Source organism: Salmo trutta, chromosome 26 (genome assembly GCF_901001165.1).
Source record: "Salmo trutta chromosome 26, fSalTru1.1, whole genome shotgun sequence".
Lineage (NCBI taxonomy): Eukaryota > Metazoa > Chordata > Actinopteri > Salmoniformes > Salmonidae > Salmo > Salmo trutta.
The window spans coordinates 35,201,095-35,217,051 of record NC_042982.1 but is presented as its reverse complement, the minus strand read 5'-3'; the positions used below and the strand labels follow the sequence as shown (position 1 = coordinate 35,217,051).

The window sequence follows — 15,957 nt, the reverse complement described above, 5'->3', positions numbered from 1 at the left end:
CAGCTGTGTAGAGCTGGGCTAGAATAAAAGCCTGGACACCTTGTAACTAGCCCCTTTCCTCTGTCCCCAGGTGAGTCGTTTCAGTCCATATGAGTGGCATGCAGAGGAGCCAGAGGAAGGCTCTACAGAGCCAGGCCCCACTGACCAGCCACCCAATGAGTTTGGCATCTTCAATTCACTCTGGTTCTCACTGGGGGCCTTCATGCAGCAGGGCTGCGACATCTCACCACGGTAAGTGTGTACATGTGTGCGTGTTTGTGTATGGGTGCATGTGTGTGCGTACATGTGCTTGTCTGTGTGTGTCTGCCAACCCATCTGTCTCTGTCAAAGTGCTTTTGTCCTGTGTCAGAAGCTGTTGGTCATACTGAGTGTTGTGATTCAGACCAGTTGACTCAGTGTCAGACAGCCTCTCTCTATTGCACTATTGTGACATACACTGGTGTCCAGTGTGAGAGGGGAGCTAAAGATGTGTCAAAGAAACACACACACACACAACCGCACACTAAGTACGACCCCTTGGTCAGCCTTCACATAGCTACATTTTGTGTGGGAGACTGGTGGTTTGCTGCATATTAAACTTTAATGCTTCAACGGGGGAAAAAGTCAGGCTTTATTTTTAGAATATTTATAAGAATATAGCATTTTATTATTGATAACCTCAGAATGCAGTTTAGTGAAATATTAATGTCCACCATCCACATACCTTTAGGGAGAACATCTGATGAGAGAGAGAGAGATGCTTCGAGTGGACACTTCTCGGTGCACTATGGGAGTTGTGGTGCAGGAGGCAGTCAGCGGTTTGTGCTGTTCAGTAGAACAGTGTGTGTGTATATCTGTGTGCGCGCGAGTCTGATTTCAACTCACTGTTTTGTTTTTGATTGAAATGTAACGTTAGATAGCACTTAAACTACTTTTAAGTGCCCTGGTGCCAGGAGATACACACACACACACACACACATACAAACCTTCAGCAGGTACAGTATCTAGCACTTAACCAGAGTATTTTAGGACGTGGAAGGTACTTTTTCGACAGACTAATGGGCCGATTCACTTTATCACATTCTCTTTCTCTCACAGACACTCTGACACACACACACACACACAAACACACACACACACACACACACACACACACACACACACACACACACACACACAGGTCAACACTGTTTTACTCACTCACACTCAGGAATCCGGTACCTGGGCTTATTCGGGTTTTCTGAGGCTAATGGACATATTAAGTAGCTTTACATCAGCCTTACATGATCAGCTGCCTGTGTTCTGTACGTTAGGACACACACACACACACACACACACACACACACACACACACACACACACACACACACACACACACACACACTGCATTGCCTTTATACTGTAACATTTGAATAATCTCCAAGCTCTCAATGAGTGGCACTTGCTTTTTTTGAGAAAGTAACTTTGTTTGTGTGTATGCGTACGTGCACGTTTGTGCTTGTATGTGTGTTTGTGGTACAAGTCAATGTTCCATTACCTGAGGGAAGAAAACATTGAATGAGGACCGGGTGATTTGTCTTCTGAATTTTACCTGTCTCCCAGCCCTCTATCTGACTCTCCTCCCACTCCTCCCCTCTCTCTCTTTCTCTCCACCTCTCTCTCTCCCTCCCTCTATGTTTCTCTCCACCTCTCTCTCACTCCTCTTTCTCTCTCTCCACCTCTCTCCCTCCCTCTCCTCCTCTTCACTCTGTTTTTCTCCTCCCTCTCACTTGAAATCACCTGTCATCTCCCACTAATCTCCATGAGTTTGAGTGACAGTCCAATTCCAGCCTCAGCCCTGGTAATGGCAGACACACACACACATTCATACACACACATAATCATACACACACCTGCTTGTCCCCCTGTCCCCATGTGTGAATGGGAGTAATAACCGTCCCACAATTATATGCTAATCTCATACTTATTCTATAGCCAATGTTATTCTATAGCCAGCGTTATTCTATAGCCACCGTTATTCTATAGCCAATGATATTCTATAGCCAATGTTATTCTATAGCCAATGATATTCTATAGCCAATGTTAGCAATTTAAATCACCTCATAATGTCACTACCAGTCCACCTCTATATGAAGCCTATTCTCTAAAATACAGATAGGTGGTCCCATTTCTGGATCAATACAGTCTGTAGCTAGGTGGTCCCATTTCTGGATCAATACAGTATGTTGCTAGGCGGTCCCATTTCTGGATCAATACAGTATGTTGCTAGGTGGTCCCATTTCTGGATCAATACAGTCTGTAGCTAGGTGGTCCCATTTCTGGATCAATACAGTATGTTGCTAGGCAGTCCCATTTCTGGATCAATACAGTCTGTAGCTATGAGGTCCCATTTCTGGATCAATACAGTATGTTGCTAGGCGGTCCCATTTCTGGATCAATACAGTCTGTGGCTAGGCGGTCCCATTTCTGGATCAATACAGTATGTTGCTAGGTGGTCCCATTTCTGGATCAATACAGTATGTTGCTAGGCGGTCCCATTTCTGGATCAATACAGTATGTTGCTAGGCGGTCCCATTTCTGGATCAATACAGTCTGTAGCTAGGTGGTCCCATTTCTGGATCAATACAGTATGTTGCTAGGTGGTCCCATTTCTGGATCAATACAGTCTGTAGCTAGGCGGTCCCATTTCTGGATCAATACAGTATGTTGCTAGGTGGTCCCATTTCTGGATCAATACAGTCTGTAGCTAGGCGGTCCCATTTCTGGATCAATACAGTCTGTAGCTAGGTGATTCAATATCTGGATCAATACAGTATGTTGCTAGGTGGTCCCATTTCTGGATCAATACAGTCTGTTGCTAGGCGGTCCCATTTCTGGATCAATACAGTCTGTAGCTAGGCGGTCCCATTTCTGGATCAATACAGTCTGTAGCTAGGCGGTCCCATTTCTGGATCAATACAGTCTGTTGCTAGGCGGTCCCATTTCTGGATCAATACAGTCAGTAGCTAGGCGGTCCCATTTCTGGATCAATACAGTCTGTAGCTAGGCGGTCCATTTCTGGATCAATACAGTATGTTGCTAGGCGGTCCCATTTCTGGATCAATACAGTCTGTAGCTAGGCGGTCCCATTTCTGGATCAATACAGTCTGTAGCTAGGTGATTCAATATCTGGATCAATACGGTCTGTAGCTAGGTGGTTCCATTTCTGGATCGAGTATGAGTGCTTGTGATTGTGTGTGTGTTGTGATTTGGGGTTTCTAAGTATATTGGTATACTGTGTTGTGAGTGTATTGAATGTCTATAGGATCATTTGTATTCAGTGTCAGTCTCTGTTTCCCTGCTGCAGTGATCACTGCAGTCTGAGAAGGAGCATCTCTCTCTCACACACAGTCCTATACTTAGACCTTTACACTCTCTCTCTCTCTCCCTCCCTCTCTCTCTCTCTCTCTCTCTCTTTTCCTCCCTGTCTCCATGTCTCTCTCTCACCCACTCTCTTTATTTCTTTCTCTCTCCTGCCCTCTCTCTCTCTATCTTGCAGTTCATTCCTTACAGGGGTCATTGTTGTTTCCTCTAGCAGACACATTGCATCACAATTACTACATGGCTAATCTACTTAATACATTTTCTAAAGTTGACATCGTTTTTCTTCTTTATAATATGTGGCGTGTGCGTGCGTGTGTGTGTACGTGTGTATACTGCTTTCTTAATCCCTCACCCACACACATACACCTTTACACACATTCTTCCTCTCTCTCTCGCTCTCTCTCACACACACACACACAAACTATGGTTTCCGTTAGCCAGTGATAGCCAGCTTTTGGCCACAAAAAAAAATGAAGCCGCTCAATGAAATTGTCTGGGATAAAATAAAAATCCCATTGCAAAATAATGCATTTTAGCCTATTCATTGATATACTGTAAATACCAGCAGATGTAGCGCGAGAGCTGCTGACATAACTTAGACAGCTTTGTGTTGCTGTTGGAGTGAAACATACATTAATTAGCACAATCATTGTGCAACAATTCTAAAGGCAATCGCATGTAAAAAAAAAAAAAAAAAAAAAAAAAATGTGGTCATGATTAAAAATAGCTACTATTTTTATTTCTCAACTGGTAATTGAAGTGCACTTCCCATTCAAGTGCATAGGTAACTAGGCACACTTCAGAGCGTCACACACCACTTTGCAATTAGCTGGAGGCAGTATAAGTTTTGAAAATATACTCCGCATTCGTAAAGTATTCAGTCCCCTTGACTTTTTCCACATGTTGTTACGTTACAGCCTTATTCTAAAATTGATTAAAAAATAATAATAATTCCCTCAACAATTTACATGTACTACCCATAATGACAAAGCAAAAACAGGTTCAGACATTTGTTCAAATGTATTAAAAAATGTAAGTTAAATATTACATTTACATAAGTATTCAGACCCTTTACTCAGTACTTTGTTGAAGCAACTTTAGCAGCGATTACAGCCTCGAGTCTTCTTGGGTATGGCGCTACAAGCTTGACACACCTGTATTTGGGGAGTTTCTCCCATTCTTCTCTGCAAATCCTCAAGCTCTGTCAGCTTGGATGGGGAGTGTCGCTGCACAGCTATTTTCAGGTCTCTCCAGAGATGTTCAATTGGATTCAGCCATAAGGTGGAAGGAATTGTCCTTAGAGCTCCAAGACAGGATTGTGTCGAGGCACAGATCTGGGGAAGGGTACCAAAACATTTCTGCAGCAGTCCGGGACATTCCGAGACTTGTCCTGAAGCCACTCCTGCATTGTCTTGACAGTGTGCTTAGGGTTGTTATCCTTTTGGAAGACCAGAGCATCTTGTTTCACATGGTCTGAGAGTCCTTTAGTGTTTTGGAAAACAAGTGTTTTGGAAAACACCAAGTGGCTGTCATGTGCCTTTTACTGAGGAGTGGCTTCCGTCTGGCCACTCTACAATAAAGGCCTGATTGGTGGAGTGCTGCAGAGATGGTTGTCCTTCTGGAAGGTTTTCCCATCTCCACAGATGAACTCTGGAGCTCTGTCAGTGACCGTTGTGTTCTTGGTCACCTGCCTGACCAAGGTCCTTCTCCCCTGATTGCTCAGTTTGGCCAGGCAGCCAGCTCTGGAAGAGTCTTGGTCGTTCCAAACTTCTTCCATTTAAGAATGATGGAGGCCATTATGTTCTTGGGGACCTTCAATGCTGCAGAAATGTTTTGGTACCCTTCCCCAGATCTGTGCCTCGACACAATCCTGTCTTGGAGCTCTAAGGACAATTCCTTCCAACTCATGGCTTTGTTTTTGCACTGACATGCACTGTCAACTGTAGGACCTTATACAGACAGGTGTTTGCCTTTCCAAATCATGTCCAATCAATTGAATTTACCACAGGTGGGCTCCAATCAAGTTGTAGAAACATCTCAAGGATGATGAATGGAAACAGGATACACCTGAGCTCGATTTTGAGTCTCATACCAAAGGATCTGAATACTTGTGTAAATAAGGTATTTCTGTTTTTTAGATTTAATAAATTTGAAGAAATGTCTGAAAACCTGTTTAGATTGATGAGGAAAAACATTTATTTAATCTATTTTGGAATAAGGCTGTAACGTAACAAAATGTGACCGACCACCTTGATTCGGTCTTATGTAGCAAAATTTGAATTATTATATTTTTTTACATTGGATAAAAGCAGAGACACAGAGCTACCAAATGGTATATCATACACTGCATTTGAGGAACAATGGGAAAGTAATTCTGCTTTGAAAGTTATTAAACTTGTAAACTCACTTTTGAGAAAACGTCTTTCAATGTTTTGGTACTACTATTGGAGAGCCCTTCTTTGTCTGCACCCATTCAGTATTGTTCACACCCTCTTAAGCCTTAGTCCCACCCATCTCATTAAGGCTTGATCCGTGCGTTCTGTACTAACTTTCCAGCTACTTCCAGACATCTAATAGAGAGAGAACAGCTCACTGAACATTACTCGCCCTATTGCTCTATCTGTGGTTTTGCGTTCAGAACACCACTGGACGCTCTGGCCAATAAGTAGGGTTGTTCCGAAAGCTCTGACCTCACAACTACAGTCAAGGACACAAGCTAACTGGCAAACGTTGGCTAGCTACTTCCAGACACATAATGAGTGAACACCCCACTCTGATAATTTTTATCACCCTAGCAGAGCTGGTTTGACTTTTTTATCCAGATCGTTGGTGACTGTACCTGTGCTGCTGGCAACAATTGAATTACGCTTTGTTGCCGACATTTACTAACACCGGACGTAACCGGACATATTCAAGATGTGTCCAGCGTTCAAAAATGCTTCAGTTATTCTGCGCTCTGGCACACTAAGACGAGAGTATTTTGTTAATAAATGTAGCTAGATAGCTAGCTAGGTAAACAATGAATCCCAACGCATTACGTAACGTTAGTTAGCGAGCCAGCCAGCTAACGTTAGCTATCTAGCAAACAGTACACTTTAACTTGAAATGAAAATACTTTGTCAAAATTAGAGTGGAGACTTTTGTTAAGACATGCTAGCTAGCTAGCTAAAAGTCTACACAATGGACCATCATCACAACTGATGATGTTACTACCCTGCATGAATCTGCAGGTAGCTAACCTCCGGGTTCTGTAGCTATAACTAGTCAAGCAAATGTGTCTCAGATACAAAGAATAAGATCATACACATAACATTAGCTAGCGACCCAGCCAGCTAACGTTAGCTCCCAGTGAGGGTGACCTTGAGATGGTGTTGTGACACCCTGTCATGTCTCTGATGGAGCAGAATCACCAGCTCATTCTCAATGGTCGGGTCATGCTCGGGTAGGCTGGAAAACAGTCACTCACTCTCACTCTCTCGCCCTCTCTCTCTCACTCTCACTCTCTCTCTCACTATCTCGCCCTCTCTCTCACTTACTCTAGCCCGCTCTCGCTGTCTCTCACTCTCTTTCTCTCGTCCTCCTTTCTTTCTCACTAGCTCGCTTTCTCTCCCTCTCTTACTCCCTCTCTCTCACTTTCCCCTCTCTCTCACACTCTCTCTCTCACTCTCTCTCTCTCTCTCTCTCTTCCTCTGAGCTTTGGAACGAGAGAGAATGAGGGAGAGAGGGAGAGAGACAGAAAGAGAGAGTGGGAGAGAGAGAATGAGAGCAAGAGAGAGGGGGAGACCGAGAGAGAGAGAAGGAGAGAGGTTAAAAATGAAAATGAGAATCTTTGAGAAGAGTGAGAAAGAAAAATATCTTCAGGTTATTTCTTGCAGCTATTCCTTGATCACCTTTCCTCTTTATTTCTCTGAGGGGAAGACCTTTTACTTGTCAATAAACCACTGAAATTACAGCTGTGTGATATGTGTGGGTGTCTGGGTTAGGGTGTGTGTGTGGGTGGCCAAGTGGATTTGGGTGTATATTAAATAATAATAGAGTAATGAAAGGTAATGTCATGAATAACTCTCTCCTCTGTCTACTGAATAACTCTCCCTTCAGTCTACTGAATAAGTCTCCCCTCTGTCTACTGAATAACTCTCCCTTCAGTCTACTGAATAACTCTCCCCTCTGTCTACTGAATAACTCTCCCCTCTGTCTACTGAATAACTCTCCCCTCTGTCTACTGAATAACTCTCCCCTCTGTCTACTGAATAACTCTCCCCTCTGTCTACTGAGGCCAACAGACCTGCTCACTTATTCATTAGCTCTCAAGGTCAGGAATAAAACCACAATACCAATGTACATCTCACTGCACCTTCTCTCTTTCCATCATTCTCTGCATCACATCTCCATATCTATCTCCATCTCTCTATATCCATGTCTCTCTAGCTGTCACACCCTGATCTGTTCCACCTGTCCTTGTGCTTGCCTCCACCCCCCTCCAAGTGTCTCCCATCTTCCCCACTTATCCCCTGGGTATTTATACCTGTGTTTTCTGTCAGTCTGTGCCAGTTCGTCTTGTTTGTTCAAGTCATCCAGGGTTTTGTCTCAGCTCCTGCTTTTCCCCAGTCTCTCTTTATCTCGTCCTCCTGGTTTTAACCCTTGCCTGTCCTGACTCTGAGTCTGCCTGCCGTCCTGTGCCTTTGCCCCTACTCTGGATTCCCGACCTCTGCCTGACCTGACCCTGGGCCTGCCTGCCGTCCTGTACCTTGGCCCCACTACTCTGAATTATCGACCCCTGCCTGCCTTGACCTGTCGTTTGCCTGCACCTGTTGCAATAAACATTGTTACTTCAACACAGTCTGCACTTGGGTCTTACCTGAAACCTGATACTATCTCCATGTCTCTCTATCTCCATGTATCTTTATCTCCATCTCTTGTGGAGATGGAGATAAAGAGATGCACTACTCGCCAATGTTTACTAGTGAATAAAGTTGATGAACTCAGAGTGAGGATCTCCTTCCAGAGGGATATCAGATTCTGAAAGCTACTCTGTTTTTCTGAGACTTGACAGATTATATACAACCAGCAGGGTTTACAGTTCATCAAGTGGATAGGAAGCGGCAAGAACAAAGGCTGTGGCTTCTGCTTTTTAACCAATAACAAGTGGTGCGACAGGGGAAACGTACAGGAACTTGCGAGCTTCTGCTCTCCCGACTTGTCGACTCATTAAATGTCAGCCATTTGACCTTCCGAGAGAGTTCTCAGTGATTAATGCCACGGCTGTGTACATCCCGCCCCAGGCCGATACCAAGAATGCTCTCAATGACCTTCATTGGACATTGAACAAATTGGAGACGCGTACCCTGAGGCAGCGTTAACAAAAGTAATTTGAGTTCCATGCTCCCCAATTATTATCAACACATTAACTGTCTATCTCGCCAAAATTCTTCACGTCTTTTCGACAAGGGTCCTTTTGGCAAGTCACCATCACTACTCTGGACGGTTCTGACTTAGAATATGTGGACAACTACAAATACCTAGGTGTCTGGTTAGACTGTAAACTCTCCTTCCAGACTCACATTAAGCATCTCCAATCCAAAATGAAATCTAGAATTGGCTTCCTATTTCACAACAAAGCATCCTTCACTCATTCTGCCAAACATAACCTCGTAAAACTGACCTTCCTACCGATCCTCGACTTTGGCGACTATGTCATTTACAAAATAGCCTCCAATACTCTACTCAACAAATTGGACGCAGTCTGTCACAGTGCCATTCATTTTGTCACCAAGCCCCATATACTACCCCCATATACTACCCACCTATGAAGCGTTGGCTGGCCCTCGCTTCATACTCGCCGCCAAACCCACTGGCTCCAGGTCATCTACAAGTCTTTGCTAGGTAAAGCCCCACCTTATCTCAGCTCACTGGTCGCCATAGCAGCACCCACTCGTAGCACGTGCTCCAGCAGGTATATCTTACTGGTCACCCCCAAAGCCAATTCTTCCTTTGGCCGCCTTTCCTTCCAGTTCTCTGCTGCCAATGACTGGAACGAACTGCAAAAATCACTGAAGCCGGAGACTCATATCTCCCTCACTAGCTTTAAGCACCAGCTGTCAGAGCAGCTCACAGATCACTGCACCTGTACATAGCCCATCTGTAAATAGCCCATCCAACTACCTCATCCCTATACTGTATTTATTTATTTATCTTGCTCCTTTGCACCCCAGTATCTCTACTTGCACATTCATCTTATCATAGCCTATCGTAAGCTATCATATCCTGTAATAATGTGTGATAGCGTGTTGTAAACTATCATATCCTGTAATAATGTGTGATAGCGTGTTGTAAACTATCATATCCTGTAATAATGTGTGATAGCGTGTTGTAAACTATCATATCCTGTAATAATGTGTGATAGCGTGTTGTAAACTATCATATCCTGTAATAATGTGTGATAGCGTGTTGTAAACTATCATAGCCTGTAATATTGTGTCATAGACTGTTGTAAGCTATCATAGCCTGCAATATTGTTTCATAGCCTATTGTAAGCTATCATAGCCTATAATAACGTGGCATAGCCTGTCATAAGCTATCAAAGCTAAGACAGAGCCACAAGAACGATGAGGGCTATAAGACAGCAGGGGAGTGTTATGGGAACATTAGTCATGGACAACAATCCAGTGCACTCTATTGATTGCTTTGTGAAATTGTGTGTGTGTGTGTGTGTGTGTGTGTGTGTGTGTGTGTGTGTGTGTGTGCGTGCGTTCAAATGATAGTATTACTCCTGAAAATGGAGCTTTCAAGTCATTCTAGGTAATTGTGGTGTTCATTTGTATCTGATGATAACCACAACAGTGAGTTATGTGTCTGGTTGGTTTTTAACGATCTCTGCTGAATGATACACTATTAAGAAAGGAGTAAAAGGAGCATCAAGCACTAAGGCAGGATAGATTATTAGAATACATTATGTTATGTCTAATCAAAACACAGTCCGCTCACATGCACGCACGCACACACGCACGCACACACACACACACACACACGCACGCACGCACGCACACACACACACACACACGCACACACACACGCACGCACGCACGCACACACACACACGCGCACACACACACACACGCACACACACACACACGCACACACACAGACAGAGTACTTAGCTATAAGGACAACCCCCTCACATCCAAAAGATCAAAATACTTTTCTCCCTGGGCAGAGGAGACACTAATTCTAGACCACCTACCGTGTGTGTGCGTGTGCGTGCGTGCGCATGATTGTGAGGTTGAACAGAAGTGGAAAGCAGAAACACTATAGCGTGACAAGTTATACCAATTCACACTGCATCTCCACCCAAATCAACTTGTCTACAGGGACTGTTTCTCTCGCTCTCTTTTTTCTCTCTCTCTGTGCATGCTGGGAGTTGTTTTTGTAGTCTGAGTGTTTGGTGTGGAGTTAGATCACCTGTGTTTTCTTTTCTGTTTCCTTTTCTTGGTGGTTTTCCTCTTTTGAGGCATGATTAAGGTTATCATTACTTAAATGTTTTGTGGTAAAACTAGGTATATTATATTTCTTGTTGGATTTGCCCTGGCTTTGGTGGGGATGGCGACCCACATGGGGACGCCGTCCCTGTCACTTTGGCACGGCTTCAGGTGTGTTACTGAAGCTACTGTCACTGTGGAGGAGTTTCTGGTCGCCGTAGGAGAGAAGGTAGGATATGAGAATGTTGCTTATGCATCGCGGATAAATAAAGCACTGGTGTTTTTTCTTAAAGAAGAGAGTCTTGTTGATCGGATGGTTGAGCATGGCGTGCTTGTTAACCTCTTATAGAGGTATGTTTATTCAAGTTAAGCCTCTTTTTTTCTCCCTCAACAAGGGTAACGATTACTGCCGTTTATTCCCAATGAGCTATTGGAGCGCAAGTTTTTGTGGTTTGGGAAGTTTGTAAGTTCAATTAAGATTGTCCCGTTGGGTTGCAAACACCCGGTGTTGAAACAGGTTATGTCTTTTCGGCGACAGGTGTTTATGTTTTTGGACTCACCAGAGCAAACTTTGGAGTTAGCGTTTAAAGTCAAGTATGTTAACAGACTGTATATGGCTTATGCTAGTACGGGTAGTCAACTGAAAAAGAGTTTGAATAAGGATGTAAGGCAACTTGCAATGTATATATTTACGCGTGTATGTCTTTGTCGTCCCTCTGTTGAAACCACCGATCCATCTACGTTTAGTAGTTCGATGCAAGTCTCTGGTTGTCCACCAGAGGTCACAATTTAGTTGTATTAGTAGGCTTTCTTTGTTTTGGAAGTGTTCGTTAGAATGGATACCTCAGAAATGTACCAATGGTCATTTGCTGAGATCTTCCTTGTGTCTTTGGTCAAAATTCTAGACTACTTTACATTACCCAGCTGCAGACTGAGAATGTTTGGTATAGTCTTCGCCTTCTTCATTCGTCAAGTTTCAGAGGGTCTTACCATTTCATAGCATTCAGCTCACGCTGTCGGTTATGCTGGTCTTGTAGTTTTAAACCATTTCAACGTGTAGCCACCACTCCACGCCTTCTGGTCTAGTATGTTCATTCTTCAGCAAGTCCTTTTAAGCACTCGCCTTGGAGGGCAGTTCCATCACGTTGCCACAATGTCTGTGCTCATGTGGGCGTGGTTACTGACTTGGCAGAGGTTTGTATGAAATGCCATTATCTCATTTAGAAGGCTAAAATCACATTGCTATCTTCACAAAAGTGTTCCTATATTTAATCATATAATTTTTACAACATTTAGATGTAATTCTGACATATACATTGTGAAAGCTCTTAAAGTTACAATATTTCCGTTATACTGTCTTTAATGGTCAGTTAAAGTGTCTTATCTGTGGTTACCAATATAAAGAAACAGGTTAGTTAAAGTGTTTTGTTGGTAGTTACCAATATAAACAAACAGGTTAGTTAAAGTGTCTTGTTGGTAGTTACCAGTATAAACAGGTTAGTTAAAATGTCTTGTTGGTAGTTACCAGTATAAACAGGTTAGTTAAAGTGTCTTGTTGGTAGTTACCAGTATAAACAGGTTAGTTAAAATGTCTTGTTGGTAGTTACCAGTATAAACAGGTTAGTTAAAGTGTCTTGTTGGTAGTTACCAAATTAAACAAACAGGTTAGTTAAAGTGTCTTGTTGGTAGTTACCAATTTAAACAGGTTAGTTAATGTGTCTTGTCTGTAGTTACCAATATAAACAAACAGGTTAGTTAAAGTGTCTTGTTGATATTTACCAGTATAAACAGGTTAGTTAAAATGTCTTGCTGGTAGTTACCAATATAAACAAACAGAGAAATGCAGATAAGACAGTGTGTGCGATCAAAGGTATAAGGCCTTTGTAGACAACTGCACAGCCCGGCCAATAATGGCCATAACACACACTCTCACATGTCGTGTTGCTCTAATGCAATACACTTTCAATTGGAATATAGCCACAGGTTTTCAGAAGGGTATTACATGGAAGCTGAGAGGGATTTGTTGGATTTGAAATTAACACTTAATGTTGTTTCCTCCTCTCTGTTTGAAGAGAAAGGCCCACCCCTCTCCCTCCCTCTGGGGAGCCTCAGTAATCTCCTTTACATTTAAAGAAGAATCAAAGCTTCCCTCTTCTTTTACTCTCTCTCTCTCCCTCCCATTCTCTCTCCCTCCTCTCTCTTGCTTTAACTCTCGTGAGGGGGAGATGAAAGAATGCACTCATGTTATGTTACCTTTTGTTCTGGTGGTGGTTGAATTGATATTGAATTGGTTTGAATGTTAATTGCTTTGACTGTGTTGTTGCTCTCACTGTGGTGCCAATGAAGCAAAGTATATGTTGAACTCTCTGGAGTTCAATTTAGAGAGCCTTAATATACTGTGTCTCTGTTTACTGCACTCTTAGAGAAAACAGTGCTATCTAGACCCTAAAAGGGGTCTTTGGCTGTCCCCGTAGGAGAAACCTTTGAAGAACTATTTTTGGTTCCAGGTAGAACCCTTTTGGTTCCTTTTGGTTCCAGGTAGAACCCTTTTGGTTCCAGGTCTAACCCTTTTCAGGTCCATGTTGAACCTTTTTTTGAGAATGTGTACTTTATTATCTGTGAGTAACCACATTTATTTTTCTACCTTGTATCTATGATTTTCCCTCTCTTTTCTCTCACCCCCTCTATCTTTTCCTCCTTCTCCTCTCATCCCCCCCCCCTCCCCGTCTCAGGTCTCTGTCAGGGCGTATAGTGGGTGGTGTGTGGTGGTTCTTCACTCTCATCATCATCTCGTCCTACACGGCCAACCTGGCTGCTTTCCTCACAGTGGAAAGGATGGTGTCGCCCATAGAGAGTGCTGAGGATCTGGCCAAGCAGACGGAGATCGCCTATGGAACACTGGACTCAGGCTCCACCAAGGAGTTCTTCAGGGTGAGTACACACACACAAGTTGGCACACACACAAACACACACATATGTATGTGAATAGTTAGGGCCTGGTAGTAGCAGACAGAGTGTACATCTGTGAGCAGCGTTAGCATCATCAACATAACGAGCAGGCAGAAATCTATGCAGGGTGAAGAATCTATTTACTCTGTGAGGGATTCACCACCATTAATTGTGTGCGTATGTGTGTTGGTGTGCGTATGTGTGTTGGTGTGTGTGCGTGTGTGTGTGTGTATGTATGTGTGTGCACGCGCACATATGGATTTTTCCGCACTGATTTCTTAAAGCCACTACATTGAAAATGTTGGAGAGAGAGAGAGAGAGAGAGAGAGAGAGAGAGAGAGAGAGAGAGAGAGAGAGAGAGAGAGAGAGAGAGAGAGAGAGAGAGAGAGAGAGAGAGAGAGAGAGAGAGAGAGAGAGAGAGAGAGAGAGAGAGAGAGAGAGAGAGAGAGAGAGAGAGAGAGAGAGACTCACTCGCTGGTTCTGACAGAAGTCACTGACATTATCATGGGTTAGATGTCTGTCATACCCAAGCAAATCCCAGCGAGGCACACACACACACCAACCTCTCTACTCCAGGCTGTGGCTCATTGGCTAAGGCTTATGGTGTCCCTAAAGGAGAGAGGGAATAACACTTCATAACACAGAGAGAGAAAAAGACAGGATAAAAACTAGGGAGTATCGACGGTTGTGGAGAATGACAATTTGTTCCCCAGCTTGTTATTTTCATTCTTCACTACACCCTGCAGACACACAAACATACACACTCATACACACACACACTGCAGAACATTAAGATCAAGCATGAAGTTGTGTGTACAAGAGGTTCTGTTTAGAGACAGACAGAATCCCTCCCTGTCTTCACATAGACAGCAGCACGACAACAAAACCCTACAGTTATAGCTTGAAACCAAACACTCACATCCTACAATATTACACTGTCCACTAGCAGTTGGTTCTACAACATTACACTGTCCACTAGCAGTTGGTTCTACAACATTACACTGTCCACTAGCAGCTGGTTCCACAATATTACACTGTCCACTAGCAGTAGGTTCTTAACACTATGATACACTATGTTCCACTAGGCAGTTGGTTTCTGACAGTTATTACACTGTCCCACTAGCCAGTTGGTTCTACCAATATTACACATGTCCCACTAGCAGTGGTTCTAAAATAGTACACTGTCACACTAGCAGTTGTGTTCTACAATATTACACTGTCCACTAGCAGTTGGTTCTACAATATGAACACTGTCCACTAGCAGTTGGTTCTACAATATTACACTGTCCACTAGCAGTTGGTTCTACATTCTTACAGCTGTCCACTAAGCAGTTTGTTCTACAATATTACACTGTCCACTTAGCAGTTGGTTCTACAATATTACACTGTCCACTAGCAGTTGGTTCTACAATATTACACTGTCCACTAGCAGTTGGTTCTACAATATTACACTGTCCACTAGCAGTTGGTTCTACAATATTACACTGTCCACTAGCAGTTGGTTCTACATTATTACACTGTCCACTAGCAGTTGGTTCTACAATATACACTGTCCACTAGCAGTTGGTTCTACAATATTACACTGTCCACTAGCAGTTGGTTCTACAATATTACACTGTCCACTAGCAGTTGGTTCTACAATATTACACTGTCCACTAGCAGTTGGTTCTACAATATTACACTGTCCACTAGCAGTTGGTTCTACATTATTACACTGTCCACTAGCAGTTGGTTCTACAATATTACACTGTCCACTAGCAGTTGGTTCTACATTATTACACTGTCCACTAGCAGTTGGTTCTACAATATTACCCTGTCCACTAGCAGTTGGTTCTACATTATTACACTGTCCACTAGCAGTTGGTTCTATATTATTACACTGTCCACTAGCAGTTGGTTCTACAATATTACACTGTCCACTAGCAGTTGGTTCTACAATATTACACTGTTCTCTAGCAGTTGGTTCTACAATATTACACTGTCCACTAGCAGTTGGTTCTACATTATTACAATGTCCACTAGCAGTTGGTTCTACAATATTACACTGTCCAATAGCAGTTGGTTCTACATTATTACAATGTCCACTAGCAGTTGGTTCTACAACATTACACTGTCCACTAGCAGTTGGTTCTACAACATTACACTGTCCACTAGCAGCTGGTTCCACAATATTACACTGTCCACTAGCAGT

General features: G+C 43.1%; 1 protein-coding gene across 8 annotated transcripts in view; it reads left to right on the top strand.

Moving 5' to 3' along the window:
• Positions 1-15,957, top strand: part of gria4a (glutamate receptor, ionotropic, AMPA 4a) — a 158,697-nt gene that overhangs the window by 82,711 nt on the left and 60,029 nt on the right. For all 8 annotated transcript variants that reach the window (XM_029715795.1, XM_029715800.1, XM_029715796.1 and 5 more), the window contains 2 exons: positions 71-231; positions 13,550-13,748. In XM_029715795.1, the coding sequence (XP_029571655.1) occupies positions 71-231; positions 13,550-13,748 (360 nt within the window). The remainder of the gene's footprint in view (positions 1-70; positions 232-13,549; positions 13,749-15,957) is intronic.